Source organism: Lampris incognitus, chromosome 7, assembly GCF_029633865.1.
Source record: "Lampris incognitus isolate fLamInc1 chromosome 7, fLamInc1.hap2, whole genome shotgun sequence".
NCBI lineage: Eukaryota > Metazoa > Chordata > Actinopteri > Lampriformes > Lampridae > Lampris > Lampris incognitus.
Window position 1 is genome coordinate 43,327,223 of NC_079217.1, and position 25,480 is coordinate 43,352,702.

The 25,480-nt window shown below is 41.2% G+C and overlaps 1 protein-coding gene across 1 annotated transcript in view; it reads left to right on the plus strand.

Annotated features, from left to right (window-relative positions):
* scn4ba (sodium channel, voltage-gated, type IV, beta a) overlaps nucleotides 1-2,726 on the plus strand; it is a 68,108-nt gene extending 65,382 nt beyond the window's left edge. Inside the window, exons 3-5 of the mRNA XM_056284031.1 lie at nucleotides 356-575; nucleotides 1,361-1,490; nucleotides 2,273-2,726. Coding sequence (XP_056140006.1) covers nucleotides 356-575; nucleotides 1,361-1,490; nucleotides 2,273-2,366 — 444 coding nt within the window. The 3' untranslated portion in view covers nucleotides 2,367-2,726. The remainder of the gene's footprint in view (nucleotides 1-355; nucleotides 576-1,360; nucleotides 1,491-2,272) is intronic.
* Nucleotides 2,727-25,480: the final 22,754 nt, after the last annotated feature.

The window sequence follows — 25,480 nt, forward strand, 5'->3', positions numbered from 1 at the left end:
AAGCACAAACGCATGCACACAAAAATTGTGACGGCGTCATGATTTGATGTGAATTTCATACACACATCATACCTGTATGCACATGAATGCTTATATTTTCTGAGAGATGTGTGCGTAGGTTTATTTCAATTTGACCTTATCTATTTAGCTGTAACTTTTTCTTTGTTCTTTCTTCCTGTGGTTTATCTGGTTGTACACTTGCACCGGCCTCCTGTCCCAGCCCCTGCATTATCCACTGACGTACACACTCTTCCATCCTAACTCTGGTCTATTCAGCGTATCGGGTTGCATTTTTATCCACACAATGCACTAAATAAATGAAGTCTGACTGATTAACGTCTGTATGTGGATGCAGCTGTGCGATGCAGTGATCCCCGTCGAGGGTATTGAGCCCAAGGTCAACGTGGAACACAGTCGTGTAGAGTTTGTTGGCACCTCAAAGGGTAATAACATCTCCATCCTGCTATGGAACATCACCTTTGACGATGAGGGAGAGTACGTCTGCTTTGCCAGGAATCCTAAAGAGAAGAACCGTAACCACAGTGCCATCTACACTCTTATAGTAGTGGACCAACGTATGTTAACCACATATATTACAACCGCAAACACAGACATGACTTTGAAACATGACAATTTACTTAAATGGTACCACTTTACAATAATTCATAGTTAATAAAGGGTCAATGTGGGTACTAATTGCATCATTAATGTTGATAACCCATTTTAATGCGATATAAATCAGTAATAAGATCTTATAACATGTTAACAAAAACTCATTTGTGTTGCCGGGTTGGTAGGCCATATTTTACCAACATGAGAGAGTCTCGATAGACATTCTCCTTGGAAACAAAGTGACTGGTGAGGACTGCCAATCTGCTTTCTCAGCGAGCAGCGTACAAATAAGAGTAATAAATAAATTGTAAATGTCATACTAGATATACTCAAAAGCAGATTTTTCACATAGCAGTGACGGCAGCTGTAGTTGCAGTGGTTAAGTTTTGGGTTAATAGGTCATGGTTATTGAGGCTGCCATACCACAGTTCAGCTATCTTCATCCAGTCATATGGTTTCCGAGAGCATGTCTGTGGAGACTCTCCCCACGCCGGCTCCCAACCTGGCAACCCGAAAAGTAGATTTTATTGGTGCATTACAACATCTTATCACTGATCTATTATGCATTAACAAATGAGTTATTAACCATAAATACAGTGGGTAACAACCAAGTACAAAACCTTTATAAAATTGTCTTATTGTGAAGTTCTTCAAGTTAAACACAAGATTGTGTAACTACAGTTACACAATCTTTCTTCTTTCACAGTCCTTCTTTCCCTTTCTCTCTGTGTCTCTCTCTCCTCTACAGTGAAGGAGGCTGACAACACTTTGACAGTCATCATTGTCTCTGTGCTGGGTGGCGTCATTGGCTTGGTTATCATTGTCATGGTGATAAAGGCACTGGTTGTTCACTTCCTGCTAAAGGATGATGAAAAGAAGTAAGAGAATAGCTGAAACTGCCAATGGTAGTTCATTAAACATTACAAAATAAAGGAGAGTATACCAGAAGTTTATATAACACACCTTTTGTTTAAGTCTATATCAGATTTTTTTTTTGGTACCCTTGTGTTTTCTAGATAGCTGTTTTACCTCTAAAAGTCTCCAAAAGTAATAATCAGGGCTGTAAAGTCATACTTACAGCCTTGATTTACACGCCTCCCACTAGACTTGCAAACAAAAGTCTTGAGTATGGTTAAATGTATTGATGGGGTACTTATTGGAGTGATGAAGGCTAGCAAATATTTTCAGACGTCCTAAAACTCACAATCCATGAGTTTACATCAAAACCAGCCAATTTTTTTTCTTTCTTTTTTTTTTGCTTGAATTTTTTTTTCACTCAGTTGATTAAGAACTTTCGTCCCTGAGATTGATTTACAGTCAGACTTGCTTATGTACATAAAAGTGAAATTGTAAGAGCCGGTTTCAAGCAGTTCACATCAGGTACAGTGCTAGCATAGAGAGGGGACACATGTTCAAGGTCAACATTTCGAAATGATTAATTTGTGATAGAGAATGAGTAAAATTTGTACTGAAATAGAATTCGAGTTTATTTCAAGTTGATTTAATAGAAATCTTTACATTCTGTTTAAGGAATGTGATTGGTTTTGAGAATTTCTCCCTGCTATGCATTATTACACCTACCACAAATGCCAAGTCTTTTCCCGCCTTGTATCTCAGCATATTTCTTCATATAGCTTTTGTTTCTGTATTCTCCATCCAGTAAAGAGTGCCTGGTGAGCTCCTCAGGGAACGACAACACAGAAAATGGACTTTCAGGGGCCAAAGCCGACAACAAAACCACACCAAAGGCATGAACAAAACGAGTATGTCTGTATGTTTGCGTATGTGTCAGATAAATGTATACATACAGAGAAAATATTGTTACCAATGGACTGTTTTATCTTACTAGTGGCTAAACTAATAGAGCATATAAAATGTATATTTTAAACCATGCTTGAGATTTGGAAGGTGTGAAACGTGTAGAGGCCCAAGATCGCTCTCGCCCTACATGGCAACTGCCGTGTATTATTCTGCAGCCTGCTTTAACAAACTCTGTTCTACTTTGAATTTTAGGGAAAAAAAAAACAAAAACCTCTGACTCTACTTCTACAATAGAGCCTCAATAGTCTCCACCCCATAAAAGTTTTAGAGTGGGAATGTGATGGTTTTTAACTTGTCTCTTCCTTATGAAAAGGATTAAATAAGGGTTGCCACATGCATCTTGGAGTGTTTGACGGTCCCATGTGACGTGGGCAACCCAAAGAGGGCTTTACTGTAATGTGTATTCTACTCCGGACGTAAGAGAAAGCATAGATTTCCATCCTCAAAGCTCATTGCATATTAAATTTATCATGAGGGTAATCATTTCTACCATCTTAGGCCCATACAAACATGTCTTCAGCTCAAAACATGTAGTAAAGAAAAGGCCTACCACCCCTTTAAAAACGCTTCTCACATTTTCCTTTTGCAGGTTTCTATTTCAAACAAACATGTATGAAAGGCCAAACATCTGGATTAGCATAGTCTGTTTAAAACGCACAAAGCTAACTCCTTTTGGTGTTTTCATATTATGTTTCAGCCTTTTATTCCACGGTAAAATCTTGATAGTCTGTGATATAAACTTTTTTCTTTCTTTTTTTTTACTTAAGTAATGTCCAACAGCCATTTTAAAACAGGCAACCCTCTCAATTTGGAAATCTGACTCTACAGTAGACAACCTCAGGATATCACAAACGACTGGAGTAATGACTATAGAAAAGACGAGAGGAAAAGACATCAGTACTTGTGTACAGCTGATGGAAATCTATTCCCAAGATGGGCCACAACCACCATGGATGAGTTAAAAGTAAGTCAAGCTGGCTTATCCAGCAGTTTCATTTAATGATTTTCCGCAAGAGGTATGGGAAGAATGAGGCTCTAATGTAGTCTACAACCCTAATCCTCCATGTCAGCCTTGGACCCCTCAAAACACACACACACACACACACACACACACACACACACACACACACACACACACACACACACACGTTAAGCACTAGAAACAAACACTATTTACTTGCCAAGATCCACTGCCTTTATCTATCAACTGCCATGGTGTCAAATGAAGAACAGCTCAACTCCTGCCAGCCAAACAGTTGACCCTTCACCAACCTGTCAACCCTATTTCGAGTTCAACAATGTCTTTTGTTCCCAAACCTGAGCCAATATTTTGCTGAGAAAAGGAAAAATGATGTTCCATGCCAGCCAATAATGTATACCATGACAAGCCATCAAACCGGACAGGTGAACCTGTGCGGTGTGCTGTGCTGGGTTGTCTCGTATGTGCAAGGTGTTGCTATGAACCATGTTCAGCACACCCGGACGAACTACGACGTTTGAAACGTTGTACTGTAAGTAACATGGGCCACGGCTTTTGCATTGTACGATTGGATTTAGATACATTATTGATTCCAACCATGGCCTACTGTCTGTCCCATGCCAGGTTCTTAGCAAAACACTTGTTGAACACACCTCTGCCCTTTAAACCTGAACTTTAACCTGACCCTTTGGCAGTAACGCGACCCTTGACCGTAACCACTGCCATGGCAATCTGAACTTTACCTTCCATGTTTACTGCTGGGTCCAGGTTTGACAGAGGAGTGAGAGAGGTCTTTGCTTATCAGTGTTAAATAAATAACTACATAAATAAAGTAGAAGTGGCATTTGGTGCAGCAGAGCTGACAGAATTAACTCGGCTGACCAGTGGGCTTTTCAGGGCGACTGATAGATTCACTTCTGCACCGGTTTGATTGTTTTGCTTTAGATAAAACACAGGTGCCTGTTCTGCTTTGTGCTTCCTCCGCTGGTGGGATGAGAAAAATCACACATGATTAAGAATAATAGAAAAAAAAAACTAAGACAAAGAAAATTTTTTAAAAAAACAGACCCCCAACCCTCATGACAATCCCCAGACAACCCAGCTCCCTATCGAAATAAACAAACTTAAGTCATGCTGCTTCTTACCAATAATAACCAATGCATTTTTAGCATGTGCACATTTTATATATCTTCATATAAATATGTATATTGTCGAGTACCACAACATGGAGTTACTGTAGTTTTGTTTGTCTCTGGCCCCATCTGACCCTTCACATTTAACCTCATCTGGTAGTGCCCTATCGTTGTCTGACCTCTATCTTACCAATACAGCTCCACATTAATTTACAGACTAGCAACTAGCAAGTTTGACTGAGATGACTCTACTATGTCATATAGCTACTGGCTGGAGGAATCTGTGAGGCTGGAGAAGGAAAGGAGAAATATACTTGTCAGAAGGAAAGACCGCCTTAATCTATCATTGGGAGCACCGCCAAACGGGTGCAGGGGTTGCACAGTTTGCACAATGGCATTCAAGTGAAACAAAAACAGGGAAAGAAACATAAGCAACTCTCACGACACCATTATTTCCATTATACGTTTCATTGGTGGTATGCAGATGGTAACTGGCCACCCTCCAGTCAAAACATTGCTCTTCTCACCTTGAAGCAACACTTGCAATACAGACTGAAGAGACTATATTTGTAGACAGTACTAGCAGGATACTTTATGCACTGGTAGAGATGGTGCAGCTCTGGGAAGTATCATGGGGATAGAATATACAAAAGTACACTTAAGATATGTGGATATTGTACAGGAGGAACAATATATAACTGATCACAAGGATGCCAATACTGGATGAACATTGCAATATCCCCAAATTCAGCCAGTAATTTGTTTCTACTTGCCAATTGTCCCATTTGAAAAACTTGGAACTAACAATAGTTTGGTACAGATTTATAGGACTTTGGTGAAGCAGTCAAGACATCAAGACATATTGAAGAAAATAAAAAAAGAGCCTTCAAAATAATGCAAGGAGCCATGTTCATCTTAGAAAAGATGTTATGATGTTAACACTTGGTTTTGTGTTTGTTTTGCTTTGTTAAGAGTGAAAACAACAACTAAACAATGCCCTTAGACTATGACATAAATGGCGCTGTAGACAATGTCCACCGAACACTTGTTGTAATTCAACTACCATTGTAATCTCTTGGCCATGGGCGAGCCAAGTGCCATAACAATCATGGGAGGACCAGGGCCCGCTCCCGGTGGTTTTATTCATACTCCATTGGAGCAGCCACTTCTCAATGGCTGCCGCATGACCAGCCACACCCTCACGCATAGCTTAAATTTAGGGACACAAACACACACACACACACACACACACACACACACACACACACACACACACACACACACACACACACACACTCTATCACATGCACATATGATACATAGGGCTCTAGTTTCCAGGTCATAGCGCAGTCGAGGGCGCTGGCACTAGTTCACGGCGCAAGTTGGCTCTAACTGGTGGCCAATACTTGTTTGCTCATTTTGGGACATACTGTGCTGGCGGGCGCAACAGAGGGGCAGTTGTAAAAGGGTTGGTTTAGAAGGAATAAATGATCAGAAGGAGTGGTGGGGGCTGTCTTCAATTATGGCCAATCAAATCAGCTCCTCGCATTCCCTTTAAAAGCAGCACGCTCTCTGTCATGGCGAACCGACAATTTCGTAATGACTGGTGGAAGTCCAGAGCGGCTAAGGCAGAAAAGCTTCTGCCAGGAGAAAATGGATGTCGTTGTGGAGGTGCAGAGTCACCATGTGCGCACACAACAGACATTAACACCAATTCCAATGTGATATGAGACAGCACGCAAAAATAATTATTTGACAGGCTACCGTTTAACGTGTCTTTGTTCTCACCAGCATCTTTCCCTCTTTCCTGCGCTTTCTATGAACACAGCAGGAGACCTTACAGAGTTGCACTCACGAACCATTAGCCGAGGCAATCAGTTTGTTCTTTCAGGTTGAACGAGGTTAACTGAAATATCAAAATCCCGGTTACCATGTTGTTACCATGTGTATGCACACTGACTTTTACGTTGGAACGATACATGTGCAGATGTTTTGTGATTAAAAGGTTTTAGAGCAGTGGTCATTAGTTAAATTATTTATGAAACAGGTCAACAGAACATACACAAAAGTGGCGTGTGTGATTTTGGATAAGTCTATGCTTAGCGCACCTTCGCCTAAAGTCTGGAAAATACCACACAACGCCTGCGTCTGCGCTAAGACGTGGCCTGGCCAGGTGGAGACGCAGGCGTGATATTTGATCTTGACACCAAACTAGCACTGCGCCACCTGATTTTCACTGACACACCCTCTACTACGCCCCCACAACCATTTCGGCGCAAGTGATGTCATGGCGAGCCAGGGGCGTGGCCACGTGGGGGCCAGGGCCCCATTGGTCAGAGCACGGCCTCCCCGCTGCCCTCCCGCCCCCACCCCCTTCCCCTGTCCCGAGTGGTAAAAAACAAAAAAACAAACAAACAAACAAAAAAAACGCCTGCACAGAAACAGTCAAATGGAAGCTGAAATACATGTATTATTATTATTAGCCTATTATTATTAAGTTAAAAGGACTATCATAATCTTCAAAAGTAGTTTTACAATAGTTTTGACAAGTGCCACCCTAATTAAATGGCTGGCCCCAGCTGGCCCCCCCCAGTAAAGAAGTCCTGGCTACGCCCCTATGCCAAGCCCGGAAATTAGCACCCAGGCGAGAGAAAAACCACCTTGCGCCCAACGAAACTAGAGCCCATTAAGCGTAGTACACTTGATTACTACCAATACAGCACTGTACCTTCAAGAAAACATAATGGCTAAACAGCCATACGTCTTAGAAATGGCTTCATAGTCATACTGTAGTAATTTTATCTGGTTTATCACCAAACTAAAAGTTAACTTACACATTGTTAGACAATATCTTTCTTCAACTTTGACTGAATGCTGACAAAGGCAATGTCTCTGCCTAAATGTTTTGTTTTTGTTGTCGTTTTCATCTGAAAGGAACTTTTTTTTTAAAGCATTCATGTCTGTCAGTTTGCTGCTCTCATACCATCAGAGTGCATTTTCACTCTTGCTTTCAGTGGAAGCAATAACACAATCATTAGATTATGCAATAACCTATTGCACTTTATAGCTGTGTGGTCTGGCTGTGTTGGCACTCTGTCCTATGCACTGATCACTCTACTAATGTATGTATCTGCACTATGCTAATGTATCTCCAGTGGACTAAATGTGTACATTAGATTCATGGATTTACATTAGATAGATGTATCTGCATTGGATGGATGTATAGCAGATTCCATTCAGAGCTGGCATCAAAACCCCAAGGCAGACGTATATATGTGTATACTGTATGTAACATAGTATATAGACATAAGACACAAGCCGGTGCTGGACATATCAAATTTATTACACTTTAGAAGCATTCATTCTGGCGGATTGGTAGAAGTCCTAAATGAAGATCATGGATTTTGTGGCCCACAGTTGTAGTCTCATTTCTATATCTATTTTTATTTCATGGCTTTATAAACAATTGAATCGAAGGGTCTTGGTTCCAAATGCACACAGCAAAAACAATACTTCTTAATACTTACAAAAACGCAATGCTTCTTACCACAGACTGAGTCTTAGATACTAAAACTTTTCAAAAATTTTAGTAAGTGGTATGAAAAAAAATCTGTTAGCTCTTTTATGTTAATATAAGGGATCATAGAGCCTGTTAATAACACCTGTGTTGAAATGTGGCTTGCTGTCGAGACCCAGCTGAGGTAGATACTATATTTGCTCTGGGATTTTATTGCCACAAATGACTGGGATCAGGGCTGATGTATCTATATAAGAATGATGTGCAGACGAATCTGTGATGTATGTATGTAGAACATAAGCTAGTGGTTTGTTAGAATCACTGTAACAAAGTACTAACATTGTAACTGTAGGGTGTTACAATGTGTCACAGTATTCTTGTATTGTAAACCTATGAATGTTCTGAATATGAGAAAGCGGTACACACACACACACAAACAAAAATACACACAGACAAACAAACATATACACACCCTCGTGTGTGCACACAATTGCTTCTTTATCCAGTTCAGTACATGTCCCTTTGCAAAGAGGACAAAATCTTAAAGGTTTTCCTAAAGTAAATAGCAATATTGCTGGGTTGTTCTGTCTGTCAGTGTGGCTATCTTACCCCTTATATAACGTATAGGTGGTCACATGACAGGATTTTTAACCTAAAACTCATGCGGAAAAATCTGTTTATTGCCACAAATCCCTATTTTTTCTCCCTGTAATTTTGCCAAGCTTTTTAATTGCTCTTCAATTTCTTGGGGGTGAAATTTGTCACCGCTGCCTTGCTTTGTTTATTCTTTCCCCTCTGAGTTTTGCTCTGTCAGCTGAAGTAAAAGCCTTTAATAGTCTGAAGGTGATACAGCCGACAAAGGCCAGTCTATTACCCCGATTATAACTGTATTAGTGACCAGATGTTGCAGGGAGCTGAATGGGCTGCACACTGCTGGTGAGGTCTATGATGTACCAGATGATAATCCTATATCCGATATGACGTGAGTGCTGTTTAGATGGAGATTCAACACAGCTGTCCTCATAAAAACATAAGACGGCCATGTTTATTTTTCTTTTTGTTTTTTTTTTAACCAAAACTGGCATTTGGTCATATCTTTTCTTTTTACATGCAAAAGCCCACACACTTTTGTCCTGTAAAATCTGACCTGCTCCAACGTCTTCTTAGGAATGTTTGGTCAGATACGTGAGCCCTGAGATAAGTTGACTCCCTCTGCAGATACGGCTGTGGTACTGAGTGTCATGTGCAACACTGGGGGTTCCCTGCAGTGGTGCAATACACCAGAGTAATACAGCGACGACTGCCACCCAGTGGTAGAATGCCATAATGCTTCCCCCTAGCGGCAGAAAGAGGATGCCAGCCCCGAACCAGCACGAAAACAAATGATAAACTCATGACAATGTTGAATCTGAACCCATCACGAACCCATTCAGCATCAAGCGCAAAACTAAACCCCTTGCATTTTCCTCTTACAATACCCCATTTGCACGTGCAATAAGCTTACATTGTTTGACATTTTAGTGGATTTTAAGGCAACAAAACTATGATTACAAGTAGAATAAGAGGAAAGTAAACACTACATTTTCTCTGTTTGTTTTTTGTTTTGTTTTTTTAATTACCTTTACATTTGAAACCTCGACACTTTTACTCTACCCTAAAATTTGTACTGATAATCTTGGAGGGACAGAGATTATGATTTTTCACCTTTAAAAAAAACAACAACAAAAAACCCAAAACGGTTTTAACCTAAAATTAACCTCAATTTTATTTGTGGAATTTCTATTAAACAATGTACTGCTGTTTTGATTTCATTATTTCCTTATGCATTCAGATTTCAAGTTTTTGGGGAGCCTGTATAGCACAAAGTTAAACAGGAAAGCAAAACAAATGAATGGGAAATTTAAATATAACAGCAACAGAAAACTGCTTATACTTTTGCTGTTGCCATTTTGATTTCATTTTTCAGAGCAAGTTCTGACTTTCATATGATACTGAAGTACTTGTCAGTTCCTTCTCTCGTTATTTTAATGTAGCTTTTTGAGACAGAAAACAGAATTTAAAAAAAAATGAAAAAAGTTAGTTTCTTTGGGAACCTTCTTTCCATTCTAGGGTTGTAAATTTATGATTTTAAAAAAAGCTATTATCATACTTAAATGTATAAAAATGATCAGGATTTATGTTCAGTACATTTTTAAAAAGGTATTTTAGGGACCTTCCTAAATTATCATGAAATATTACAATAAGAGTTTCTTAGAAACCCACTGATCTCTGTTTTAACAAACATACAAATATTATACATCCATGTGTTTACACATTAAACTAAAATTGAAAGGGGCCACGTATGTGTAAGAAATGGCCAACTGTCGAATTCATACTCCAAACAAAGAGGGGGAAAGCATACTATTACCAGAAAGTTGGGGTCAAATGCATAGTATCTCCCGAAAGTATCCCCCCCTCCCCCACACAAACGCATCACCCCAACACCACCATCACTCTCAGAATGATTACTCACGGAATATAGCATAAAACTTACATTTTACAGCGAATCTGCTATGGCGTTGTCAAGTTTTTTCTCCTTCATGTGATCTGGTACGTTACAGCCAGCATTACTCGATCTTACTAACAATCTTACTAATAGATCATACTAATCGATCTCAATCTTACTAATCAAGCTTACGCCCAAGATGACATCACACTAATCGTAATGTTTCTGCGTTCTACGCTGTTTAAACGATATGAGTGCAGCATCAAACTTCATCCCATTACTTAACAAGAGCTGTGTCTAGCAGTGGAGAGCAATGCCAATGTTACTTCTTGTTTTGTTTCTATTTATATCACTTTTTCCCCTTTGCCACTGAACATTGTTTATTACCGAGAGTAGATGGTGTTTGTGGTGGTAATAATGGTCGCTTGCCAAGAGCTTAAACCAGCATTGCGTTTACTGTTCCATTCATTGGCTACCTGTCCTAGATGGTCTATCCGGGGGGGCAGTATCCTCTGAGCAGCATTACTTCCTCCTCCTCTCATGTTGGACTGAGGGCACACTGGATGATACAGTGACTCGCTATCGCCTGTTGAGGTACAAAGTGGTATTACTGGACGGGACGGCGCTAGCTGGTTAGCATGCCAACTTCAGTAGATATCTCTGCAAAACAACACATAGACGTCTTTGACATGACGTCAACTGCTATTTCTTCACATTCTGCTGATAATTTTAGTTAATTTTGAATCATTTAAACTAAACTAATTAGCCCGTTCACCACTGAGCTCATACGACATATTAAGGTAAAAATGTGTAATCCCTCTAAATCAGCCCTTAGAATAATCCTAGCAATATTTGGAAGATATTAGGAAAAAATTCAGATAAATCTGCTGATCTCTTGGGGACATTGTGTTTTGTGTTGATCCCATCATCAACTATTTTACTAAACATTACAAGATATTCATTAAAAGCCATTGAAAAAGCCACCTAACTAAGGCTAAGGCCAGCAATTTTATCTATAGCAATTAAAAGTGTTATAATTATTATACAGCAGAGTTATAATTATTCATAATGTGTACAGTGATAAGTAGTAACTCGCAAGATTAAAAGTGTTATATTATGGAGTTTAAGTTGTTTATTACTATGAATAGATAATTTTACCGAGCCTATTTCTAGTAATTAGAAAGTAATTACAAAAAGTGCTTTGGTCCTTAAAATAATACAATTATTCCTTGTAGTCAATGACAAATTCCTCGAGTGGGTATGGCCAGTATGGACTTTTACCTCAGACACATTGTAACAAAAACAATTCATGTAAGAATGTCTGCTACTTCTTTCAAATTGTGTCTGGCTTTTGGTCATAGGAGGGAATAATATATGATTAACGATAGCAACAGTGCTGAAATAAGATGATCCTAACAATAAGCAGATTAGTTTACAACTTAACTCCCTTAATTCCATAGTTAGTATTTTTCTTACTGCCAGAGCAGCAGAAACTCACACTGCCAATCCAAGAGTTTGACGTCTGCTGTTGTTACCACACTACCACTATAACATAAAAGTCAAATTTTATACAATCCTATGTTGCAGTGAAATATCACACTACTTACATATTCTGTACAATATTTGTGCTGGTGACGTTATTTGACTAAACTGTATTTGATGTCTAACTGTTGGCACAAGCTCCTAGGCCTATTTCAATGACTCTGTAGTTCTGATGGCTGAAACTACTACTGCCAAGCCAAGAGTTTGATGTCTGCTCTCTGTTTCTAACATTCCACACAAGTCAAACCCAAAAAGTTGATATTCTCGTGGTTTATTTCAACAAACTGCTCCTTTTAAAGCTAAACCAAGATGTTGCTAAGCGTGGAGCAGTTTTAAGTACACATACTGTACTTTAATGGGCTTGTACAATATTGTCAGGATGTTGTCAGTAGTGAAGCTGAAATTAAAGCTGGCAATAAAAAAAAGGCTTCCATAGTCATAAGCTCCTGTATATGAAGCACTAAAGTATGAAAAATGCACAAAATTTTGATACAGAATTTGTGATAGTGAATTTTGTTAGTAAGTCAATGGTTATGCCAATGCCAGCATACCCGACACCACAAAACCTTTTTCCAGCTCAATGAAGCATGATGTGATTTTGCATCACAACACATTGTGTGACAGTATAATACTACACACCCTAGCAAATTGCCGCCTGAAACACTGTTTGTGAGAGATCTCACTGACCTAGGCTTAGCTGGCTTGCCTTCAAAATATTTCAAATTATTAGAGGCACTAACCTCTCCACCAACTCTCACTGGAATCCTGCATTTCAAACATTTTCAAGTTTTTTTTACACAACCAGCCAGTGTAAACCTTATTCAGTCTAGACGAGACTTAACCCATCTTATCTTCAACTTTCTAAGGTCAAATACATTGCACAGTGATTGTATTTTATAGAAAAATCTTTCACTATTTAATGAAAATCTTAGAAGGAAAAATAGCAAATTAACTCAACTTGCTAACTGTGCAATGATCCCAGTGCAGTCCATTCGCCATATGCAAACACACACACACACACACACACACACACACACACACACACACACACACACACACACACACACACACACACACATGCACAAAACTGAAAACATGAAGTTTCCTGGATCAAGTCATTGACTCTAGTAAATGTTCAGCTCTGTCTCAGTGTTTGTAACCATGTTGCTCATAAACATGATGCTCATGCTCCTTCATTACTATGCACCTCAAAAATGTTTGTTTTTGAATTGATGTAAAAATGCATACTGGAAATAAAATGTTATTCAAAAATCCCAGACATGAGAGTGGTTGTATCTATGTGATTTAAGTCTACCTCATTTCTTAATGCTTAAAATCATCCTCTGAGGACTCACGTTCTGAATCTAACCATTGAGTTGATAAAGACTGTAACCAGCCGTCTGTGTGTGTGTGTGTGTGTGTGTGTGTGTGTGTGAGTGATCGGGCAGCACTGGCAAAAGTGGCTGAGAAATCTAAGGAAGGATAAGAATCTATTAAATGCTGTTTGCTAATTATTTTTCCAACGGCTTTGTCAACAGAATATTATCATTATTATTAATATTATTAATGATAATAATATTAATACATTTTATGTGTGGGTGCCTTTCAGAGCACTCAATGACACCTTACAGAACACAGTAAAAGACACAAGCAGCACTGTATCAGAGAGCATAAAATCAAACAAAGCAGGGTAGACAATAAAAAGTTAACACAACAGATAAGTATAAAATCATCATGTGCACAAAACTCAATGAAGCGTGGATCAGACTGAATATGCCAGTTTGAAAAGGTACGTTTTGAGATGGGATTTGAAGGTTGAAAGAGAGTCAACGTTGTGAATGTCTTGTGGGAGAGAGTTCCATAGGTAGGGGCCAGAATGACTGAAGGCTCTAGTCCCCATGGTAGTCAAGCGGGCCGATGGTGTAGTGAGTTGGAGAGCAGAGGAGGATCTGGGAGTGCGGGAGGGCATGTGGATACGAAAGAGTTCAGAAAGATACGAAGGAGCTAGGTTATTAAGGGCTGGATCTGATTTTTCTTCGAGCTCTGTATCAGTTGAAGGATAGCAAAACCTTCATGTATAAAACTCAAGAAAGGTTTGATTGTCCCTTTTGGGTTTTAAGAATCTCATCAGCTCTTATAATGGAACTGATCATGGCTTGACCATACATCTTTCATAATCTTTTTTTTATTATTATTATTATAATGGATCATAGTAGAAATATTGCCTCTGGAATGGCACCTTGCAAATTTATAACATATCCAAACTGTCCCCAAATGTCCAGGACCTTTGACTTTGAGGTGTTCAATTCAAAGGCTCTTCAGGATTAACATAACCTGCAATTCATTGCCAGCAAACTACGCTCTGTCTTCTGACCATAGGGGTGCCATTGGTTAATTGATCTTTCCTTCCTATTTTCCTTTTAATATAAAGGTTTGAGACAGCTGTGTGAAATGCAATTTATAAACTTGACGATAATACTATAGTACTGTGGTGTATTGACCTTTCACAAAGTACCGCCCCAGAACAGTGCTTGTCCATGTTCTAAACATGCAGTTGGATCCATGGTATTTCTTCCTCTCCTGAAGCTACTCTGGTATTTAGAAATATAACCTTTATTTTCTATGTAAGATGTTAACGTTGTCCCTTCCCATCCACCCCTGTATGTCTGTGTTATGTTTATCTGTAATCTTGTTTCACCACCATTTATTGTAAAGCGACTTTTGAGTGTTAGGAAAGTGCTATATAAGTTTGATTTATTATTATTATTATTCATCTTTCATTTATCATTTTCTCCATTATTTTTTATGTTAAAGCAATTGGTCTATAATTCTCTGGGTTTGTACAATCCTTTCCTTGTTTACGTATTGGAATTACAACAGCCTTCTACCAGCTTTGTGGCAATTTCCCACACTCCCAAACTTTATTATATAATTCCAATAAAATTCCTTCAATGGTTCACTAAGATGGTTTATCGTAACAGATCTGATCTTTTCCTGGTGCTGACATCTTGGTTTTCTTTAGAGAGCAGTCCAGTTCTGTCTTTGTAAATGGCTTGTTTAATAGGTCATTGGAGTCTTCTTCTTGCTGTAATAGCTCTTCATTCTCTGCTATTGTATTTTCCCTTCCTCTTTTCCCTTCTTCACTAATATTGTTAGAACTGTGAATTTTAACAAGTTTTAGCCAACATCTCGGCATTCTCTTCATCTCTCACTGCTGTTACCTCACCATCATTTAATACTGGATACCCATATTCTCTTTTAATCCCATTCATTCTTTTTATCATTCTCCACATTTTATCAATTTCTGTTTCCTTCCCCACTGAGTTACAAAATGACCTCCAAAATTCCTTCTTTGCATTTTTTATGATTCTTCTTACATTTGCTTGCATCCTTGTATATTCAGTAAGATTCTGAAAACTGATTCCTTTCAATATTTTAAAAGCTTTCTTTCTAGACTTAATTGCTTTATCACATTCATTTGTCCACCATGGTACAATCTTCTTTTTGTGCTTACCTCCCTTCATCTGAATGAACTTCTTTCCAGCCTCTAGAATATCTTTACAAACAAAAACATTTGAACTATCAATATCTTCATTAATATCGATTGTTTGCATTTCTTGTTCACTGATATACGTAAATTTCTCCCAATCTGCACCAATGAAAGACCATTTCGGTAACCCATCAGTATTGTGTTCTTCCAAACCTAACCCTAATTCAATCACTATAGGATAGTGGTCACTTCCTACAGTCGTTCCTCTAATTACTTCTCAGATTATTATAGGGATTTATTTAGGAAAGAACAGATTGATGAAGACGGCATAGGACAAGTGTTAGATAAGGTGAAGGCCAGAGTAAGTGATAACGATAGAGATGTGTGACGGAGACATAGGGACGGGAGGAATAGACGCAGTAATAGCAGGGTTTGGTAGGAACAAGGGTCCAGGGATAGATGGTTTAACTGATGAATTATACATAGAGTTTAGAGAGGAATTAGTGCCAGTGTTACATAGATTAATTAGGTGGATAGAAGAAAAGAACGAGATGTCAGGTAGTATGTCAACAGAGTTAGTCAGCATCATTTACAAGAAAGGGAGTAGGAATAGATTAGAAATCTATAGGCCACTTAGCATGTTAAATGATGACTATAAAATATTAGCAAGAGCGTTAGCCAACAGAATCAAAATAGTTATAGGAACGGTGGTGGGAAACACACAGGCTTACAGTATACCAGGTAGGGACATAACAGACACAATAAGTAGCAGAGACACTACTGACTTTATGAAGGGAGACAAAGGAGGGATAGTTATTAGTTTAGATTTGAATAAAGCATTGATAGGGTAGATAACGGATATTTATACAAGGTCTTAGAGAAATTTGGTTTTGGGCATAGGCTGATAGGCTGGATCAGAAGAATGTATGATAGGGCAGTTAGTTGTATTAAAATCAATGGGATAGTCACAGACACATTTAAGATAGAGAGGTCAGTCAGGCAAGGGTGTCCCCTATTGGGTCTGCTGTATTCCTTGTCGGAAGACGACCGGCTGTGGAGAAAGTGTGGGAGAGGGTTATGAATGAGATGGATGTAGGCAGGATACGGAGAAATCTGATAGTGAAGTGGAACAGTATTGAATGTGAAAATGTTTACTTTTTATTAAGGCATGATAGGGTATTCAATAATCTAATAATCAGTAAGTTTGATGTGAATGTGAAGAAAGAATGTAATGTATGTGGTGTGGGAGTGGAAACATTTATGCTTGTTGAATGTTGTGAGCTGGAGGGATACATGTTGAAAATGAAGGAATTAATAAGTAGATGTTGGAGAGGTGGGTTTGTTGACAGAATGAAATGGAGAGAATTGTGGTTGTTTGGGGTGACTGGCAAAGTTAACGGGTGTAATGTTAATTTATCAAACTGTATTTTAAGCCATGCAAGGTTTGCTGTCAAGCTAAGGAGGAATATAGACCATTACGAAAAGAGGAAAGCTGAGGTGTACAATATTTTTAGGAGTATAACGGAAAGATACGTTAATATGTTGTATGGTTATGTTAGAGAAGAGTTTTTTGGTGGATTTGTGGAGGGGAGCACTTTTGTTGTGATTGGGGAAGGAGGGAGGGTGATGTATACTGTGTGTGGTGTATGTGTATTTTTTGTTTGATTTGGTGGGGGGGTCTGTAGGCTGGAAGCCAAGCCAAGGCCTGAAGGCTATCTCACTGTTTTCTGTTTTGTCTACCTGTGTTGAAATTTTTGATTCTTGTCCTCTTTGATTCTGTAGGGTTCGATGGGTTTGTGAAATGTTTTATTTCCTTATTTCAGGGCCGGTGCGGCCGGGTAAAGACTGCGGACCCAAAAGCAGACTCAGGGACAGAAGATAGGTTTAGGTGTTTTTAAATCAGGAGAGCAGATAACTTAGAAGCCAAACATGGAATTAAGGAACCAATGAGGTAGTAAAAAGACAAACTCAAAAATATCAAAAATCCTAGCAATGGTACAGGCAGGGATCAGGCAGATATCCAAAAGGTCAAAAAACAGGCAGAGTTCGGTACACGGGTGAGCAAGGAAACACAGAAAAGGTACAGGCAGGGATCAGGCAGATTTCCAAAAGGTCAAAAACTGGCAGAGTTCGGTACACAGGTGAGCATGGAAACACAGCAAAGGTACCGGCAGGGATCAGGCAGACTCACGTGGCTAAACAGGCAGAGATTGGCAACAAAAGACAAAGCAGAGCAAAGTGTCCAAGACAATAGGCGAAAACACAATCCAGATGTAAGACTCTGGAAACGGGTTATAAAACAACTGGGCTAAATAATCTAAAATAGGTTGGGCTAAAGGAATTGGAAAAGAATATTATTCAGACAACAGTATTATAAAAGAGAAACATGGCCGGCATTTATTAAACATAGTAATATCAACACAAGTGCACTTTGAATGGTCAATAAGAAAAATAAGAAAGAATAAGGGTCAAACCCCTTTGGTCTGTCTGTAATGTCTTTTCAGTGTGTGGACTCAGAGCTCTGGTCAAAAAGGGAAAATATGAATAGATAAAAGTCTGAAAATACCCGGGTAGTGTGTGTGTGTGTGTGTGTGTGTGTGTGTGTGTGTGTGTGTGTGTGTGTGTGTGTGTGTAGTGTTCATTCAAAAAAATAAAGAGATCTCCAAAACGGTCTTATCTGTCTCTCCTGGTCGTCCTCAATGAAGAAGCAAGACGCCACTCTTCCAAGTGCTGTACACGCCTCGTGGGTCACAGGGCTCGCTGCTCCTTTCTCTTGGGGAAGGAATCCAGTACACAAGAAAACCAACCTGCATACCGCAGGGTAGAAAATAATAAGTCTCTACTCTCTAAAGCACCAGATCTGGAATATTTGAATCAATCTTTCACATTCCCAAATAACAGAATTAGGAAACAAAACGAAGCTAGTGAAGGTCCTTGCAGCTAACAAGTACAAATCACAGCAGAATCATATCACATTTCACATTCATATTAAGCTATAGGATATAGGCTATCTGAAAATCCTCCGATTGGTTTTTGTGATGAAATGTTCTCGGTTCTCTTCAGTTCTAGGCCTAACAGGCCTACATATTATAAGACAACTACTATGCTACTACAGTGCATGGATAGAAAAAGACAAACAACATGGCTAAACTAGCACATGGTTAGCTACTGTAGAAACTCACCGGAGAATCCGGGCAAAGAAAGAAAACAGGTCTCCAAGCAAGCAATCCTCTCCAATCCAAACGGCATTAATTAACTTAAACTGGTAAACTTAAATGAGTAAGGGTAACAAAGGCATAAATGTTGTATCTCTGTTCCAGCTTCTACGAGTTGGGCTTTTGTTCATTCGTCTGCAGCTCAAGAAAAGTCTGCAGTTAATCTGTTTCAACTCTCGTTCTGATCTGACAAGACCTGGTAATTTTCCATTTGGACAGGCTGCTAGCGCCCTCTACATGGGACTGCTGGAACATGCAGGGACATGCATTAACTCTTTCTACATCCTCCCCTCCTGAATCATTATGCATCCTTGCATACGGTAAACTACAAGCTAAACTATATCTGAGGACATAGGTTTTAACTGACATATCAGAAGTAGTATCAAAGTCAAGGGCTTGGGAGAATGCTTGGTCTAAGCCTTATAAGAAGAACTGCATGACTAAGACTAGGGGGTTCCCTAGAGTAGGGTAAGTCCATTTTTTAGGGGCTGTTCTCTGTCTGGAGGACCTCCTCAGCTCTATCTCTTCATCTTGGGCAGGGTCATCACCTTCTCTGGGATGAAGCATTTTGTCGTCCTCTGATTCCTCTGTTGTTTCCGATTCCTGTTCCTTTGTGTTTTCCTCTACAGACTGATCATCCTGGCTTGTGTCCTGTGTCTCGCTTCGGATATCCTCAGCTTCAACTCCTACAACCTGATCCACAGGTAAGTACTGTACTTGGTTTCTTTCCAGGATACCATCCATCTGAACGTCTCGAGATTGGAATGTCGGAGCATCGGGATTAAGTGAGCACACTTCCTGTCTTGGTTCAGCTTCTTCGCTCTCTTGGCTAAGTCCAACCTCCCATTGGACTTCCTCCTCTCCTTGCTCTTCTGGGTCAGTGGATCGTCTTCCTGAGCTGAACTTCTCTTGCTCCTCTTCATGTGTCTGACCATGCTCTATCTCAATAATGACTGCATCCCGCAAAGCCTGGGATTGGGGAAAGTAATAGTCAGCATCATCTTCATTCTTGAGCATCTGCTCATGGTCAGGAGGACCATAATCTACTTCGACAGTTGGCTCGTGCTGAGGGATATCTTTGCAGGGCTTCCGCTGATGGAGTTCCACTTCTTCAGCAGTGGACGGCAGGAACCCACAAGGCAAGAGCAAGTCTCGATGCAACACCCATTCAGGCCCTTCTGAGTTCTCTGGCAAGACAACGTAAACCGGGGAGTTCTTGATCCACTTTACAACTGTGTAGATGGTTTGACTCCAGCGGTCAACAATCTTATGCTTCCCGTGGATCCCGACGTTCCTCACTAGGACACGGTCTCCAGTCTCCAAGGCTGATTCTCTGACTTTGTTGTCATACCTCACTTTATTCTGCTGAGCATTCTTGGCGCTACATTCTGTAGCAAGCTTGTAGCTTTCTTGCAGCATTTCCCTGAGTTTTTTTCACAAAGTCGGAGTGAGACACTTTGCTGTTTCCCTCAGGGTTCAACACGAAGATGAGATCGAGTGGCAGGCTTGGTTGTCTCATGAACATCAACTGGTATGGAGAGTATCCAGTTGTGTCGTTTTTGGTGCAATTATATGCGTGAACCAATGGCTGCACAAAATCTCTCCACTTCACCTTGTCTTCCTCTTCGAGTGTTCCTAACATCTCCAGAAGGGTCCTGTTAAATCTCTCCACAGGATTCCCGGGTGGATGATAAGGAGTTGTTCTTGTCTTTTTGATTCCGAGCAGGGAGCACAGTTCTTTGATTAGAGTGGACTCAAAGTCACGTCCGTGATCGCTGTGCAAGCGCTCTGGAAGTCCATAGTGAACAAAGACGTTGTTCCACAGGGCTTTTGCCACTGTCTTCGCCTTCTGGTCTGCTGTGGGAACCGCTACCGCATATTTGGTAAAATGGGCTGTGATGGCCAAGATGTTTTTAGTCCCCCTTCCATCTGGTTCCAAGGAACGGTAGTCCATACAGACTAGTTCCAAGGGGCGGCTTGTGTTGATGTTTACAAGTGGAGCACTTCGTTCTGCTCGAGCTTTCCTTCGGGTGCATCTCTCACAGGTACGGATCTTCTCGCTCACATCCATGGCCATACGAGGCCAATAGAACTGTGTGCAAACCAGATCTAAGGTCCGGTCGACACCAATGTGTTCAACATTATCATGGAGACCATCAAGTGCTGCTGCTCTGTGACTTCTGGGTAGAACAAGCTGGTAGGAAGGTTCTCCCATGCTGACACGCTTCCTGTAGAGAACTTCATCGTTCAAGACCAGCTGTTCTCTTACTCTTGAGCATTAACTGGACCTCTTGGTCTTCACGCTGCCTAAGTCCGTAAGACAGATGTCTTCCAGTGTTCAGGATGTTTATAACCCTACCCATGATGGGGTCTTTTCTCTGCTCAAGGGCCCAGTCTTGCTATGACATACAAGGAAGGGTACATGATCCAGGGAGATCGGGTTGACAAAAATCTTCAGGAACTGCATTGGCATGGATGGCAAGACATTCTACTGCGATGGGCAAGTCATCGTTCCCAAGCTCTATGTCTGAAGCTTGTGTGACTTGGTGTCTCTGGCACACAGCTTTAACAGCCTCCTCCGGGAAATCAGGCTCTTTCCATTGCTGAAGAAACCGAGAGATAAACTGCTCGATACGGTCATCCTCATCCCTGGAACTGAAGTCAGTGTGGTCTTCAGGATGAGGATGCCTTGAAAGACCATCTGCATCTTGGTTGTTCTTCCCAGCTCTGTACTGGATGCTGAAGTCAAAACTGGAAAGAGCCGCTAACCAACGATGTCCTGCTGCATCTAGTTTAGCAGACATCAGAGAATAAGTTAGTGGGTTGTTGTCTGTCACTATTGTGAATTTAGCTCCGTAGAGGTAGTCAAAAAACTTGTCAGTGACAGCCCAGTTAAGAGCTAGGAACTCAAGTTTGTGTGTGGGGTATCATCGTTCACAGCTTGAAAGTCCTCTGCTGGCATATGCGATAACTTGCAGTTTACCTTCCTGTTCCTGATACAGGGCTGCCCCAAGTCCATGGAGGCTTGCATCAGTGTGCAATATGTACGGCTGTTTCGGGTTTGCAAAACCAGGGATTGGGGCAGTGGTGAGCTTGTGAATGAGCGACTGAAATGCTCCTTCACACATTGGGGTCTACTTGTCATCAAAAGGCTTCCTCAGGTCTGCGCTCAGGCCTCTTAAAGGGTTGCCCCTTTGTGAGCTTGACCTTCTCTTCGGTGGAATGTAGCCAGCGGTCAAGTCGTTGAGGAGTCGTGCTATTTTGGAGTAGTCCTTTATAAACCTCCGGTAATAGCCTGCGAACCCAAGGAACGATTTGAGCTCCTTGATGTTCGTAGGGCGCGACCAGGTAGTCATGGCAGAAATCTTACCAGGGTCTGTTTCAACTCCGTTTTCTGATACGACATGGCCTAATGACTTAACAGAGGTTCTGAAGAACTGATATTTCTCGGGGGACAGTTTTAACCCAAACTCCTTCATCTTGTCGAGTACTTGCATCAGACGCTCTTCATGTTCCTCCAAAGTACTGGAAAAAACTATGAGGTCATCAAGGAAGACCAAAACCTCCTTGAGGTTCATACTTCCCATACATTTCTCCATCACCCTCTGGAAGGTGCTAAGCGCGTTTGTCACTCCGAAGGGCATTAGGTTGAATTCTCAGAATCCCATCGGCGTCACGAAAGCAGTTTTATGCTTATCCTCTTCTTCCATCTCTACATGATAGTATCCAGATTTCAGATCCATGACAGAGAACCATTTGGAGCCTGTCAATGCAGTGAAGGTTTCCTCAATATTTGGCAAGGCGTATGCATCTTTGATTGTCTGATTGCTTAACTTTCTGTAATCTATGCATAGCCTGATTGCTTCACTCTTCTTTTTTACGACTACAATGGGAGACGCAAAGGGACTTGAGGATTCACGGATGATATTTGCATCTTGAAGCTCTTTGAGATGAAGCCTCACAGCCTCATAGTCAGACGGGTGGATAGGCCTTGGCCTCTGTTTAAATGAAGTGGGGTCTGACAGACGGATGCGATGCTTGACTGATGTGATGTGACCACAGTCAAGGTCAGAGAGGGCAAAGACTTCAGACACTGAGTTCAACTTCCTGGTAATCCTCTCTCTCCACTCCTCAGAAAGAGGGGAATCTGTGAAGTCGAAGGTGACTAGGTTTTTGGAGTCAGGTGAGCAAATGGTGCCACCTACTGCATCTGTTGTAGCAGATTGGGATGCATCACACGTCTCAGGTTTGGGGGGGGCATTTCTTGCGTACCCGGTTAAAACCACTTTCTCTCCAGCTGGGACAACAACACATTTGTTGCTCTGTAGCTTCACTTTTCCAACTTTTCCGTTCTGTTGATAGATTTTGAATCTGTTGTTACAGATTTTTCACTAGAGCAGAGTAAGCTCCTTCTATCTTGAAGTGAGGGTATTTCTCTTTGTGAACTTCACATCTCCTGTACAGGACCAACGCGTTGGTGCCTATCAGCACAGGGACATCTGTGTTGGTTCTATAGTCAGGCACAACGAGTGCTAGAGTGTTTATTTCCTCAGACTTTCCTGCGATATCTTCAGGGAAAAGGAGGCGGACCTCGATGTAGCCAAGGTTAGGCACGGCTTGACCACCAGCCCCCTCCACTTCGAGTATGTCATTGAGAGGCAGGATCGGCTGTGATGTAAGGTAGTTGTCATGGAAGGACTTCGACACTGTGGTAACTTGTGAACCTGAGTCAAGGAGACAAGTACATGGAGCTCCTGCAACGCTTACAGTTGCAGTGCAGCGGGGACCTATCAATCTGCCCAGGACATCTTCAGGTGACCGGATTTGCGTATGGCTGTCACAGTTGGCCTTCTGCCTTCGATTTGGTGTGGGCTTCTGTTGAGTAAAATGGGCTCCAATCTGTCCCTCTACTGGAACCCGGTCCAGTTTAACTGATGACTGTTCTTTGTCTTCCACTCATCTTGCTTCACCTTCAACTCTTTGTATTTTTGGTCTACCAGCACTTTGTTTGGGGGATTCTCACATTGTCTGGCGATGTGGCCGTTGTCACCACATTTAAAACAACCATGCTTTTGGCTCAGGCTTTGAAGCAGTCTGGTGATGAACTTGAAGTTCGGCTTGGGCCCTGGCTTCGGGCCTCTCTTGGTGCTCATCCCGTTTGCGCTGTTTCTGTTTCCTCTGTGATTTCTTTTTACTGAGTTGCATCTGTAAGTCAGCAACTTGTTTCCTTAGGTTCTCTGTCTCTGCGATGTAAGTTTGGAGAACACCTGCATTCTGATCACCGCAGGGAGATATCTCTGACACAGACTGCATGTGTAGAGTGGATTTGACTTTAGAGCTCCCAAAGTGACGCTGCATGCGTTCCATCTTGACAGCTTTCCTATCTTCCTCTGTTCTCAGAAGCAGTAGTAACTCAGAGAAGTCGGGGGGGGGGGGGGGTATCGGCTTTGAGCTCTAGCTGTAAGGTTAGGATGAGGGAATGGTCCCAACATCCACGCCGGAACTACTTCAGCAGCTGCTTATCAGCATCAGCTCTCTTTACTCCATTTCTCTGCATAGCCATGCTGAGGAGTACTTGGAGTCTCCGTAGAAACTCTTGAGGCTTTTTCACCTGGGTCCTGATGAGTACTGAGGAACCTGGCAAAGATCTCCTCACCATCTTCAACCAGTCCGTAGGCTGAGTCCAGTACTTTGACATATTCCCGTGAGGATGAGTATGAGCCAAGCTGTTTCACAATGTCTGAGGCAGGTGGCAACAGACTTTCCAGTATCTTCCGGCGTTGTGTGTCAAGAGGAAGGTCTTCTTGGAACATGAGCTCCACATGAAGGCACCATGTCTCGTGGTCTGCTTCACCAGGGGGTTTAGGCACCCTTCCTGAGAAGGACCGTAACCATTTGGACCTCTGGCGTGGGACGAGAGACCCATCGTTCTTGATTACATGCTCAACAACTATGCGTTGGATATCAGATGGGTTCAGAATGTCAGCACTCAGTGCTCTGGGAGCATGTGTTGGAGCTAGCTTCTTTGGTTTTGTCACTTTCTGGATTTTGGGGGTAATGGAAGAGGGGATAGGCCCAGCCTTAACTAGTTTTCTGGGTGGGTTCTGGATTAGGGGGGCTCTGCTATCGTCAGAGTTTGTGTCATCTGTGTCACCAGAGTCAGAACTGTCACTAAGGTCAAGGAGTTTCGCCTTGAGTGTAACAGGAGTACTGCTAGTGGCCTGAGCTATTTTATCTATGCGATCTATGCGCCACATCACTTCTGGGTCTACCACACTGGGTAAATCTCTGGGGAAGTTAGGGCCTAAGCTAGTGACAGTTTCTTCAGACTGAAACGCAAGAATAACTTTGCTATCACCCTCTTGTCCTATTTCCCTCACTCTTACCACTTTAGCTACAGCTCCAATTATGCTACCAAATCGAATGATTTGTTCCATCTGTGTCTGCTTCTTTTATACCCAGTACAAACACAGATTTCTTTGCATCTACTCCGTACTGTTGTTCAATATTCATGATGGTATGGCTTCACTGGTCAACGTAGAAAGAAAATTTTAAAAATTGAAATATCCAATCAGGCCGGCAAAATAATAATAATAATATTTTTTGCACAAATCCTCCTTGGCTGGCTCGCCACTTATGTAAGACTCTGGAAATGGGTTATAAAGCAACTGGGCTAAATAATCTAA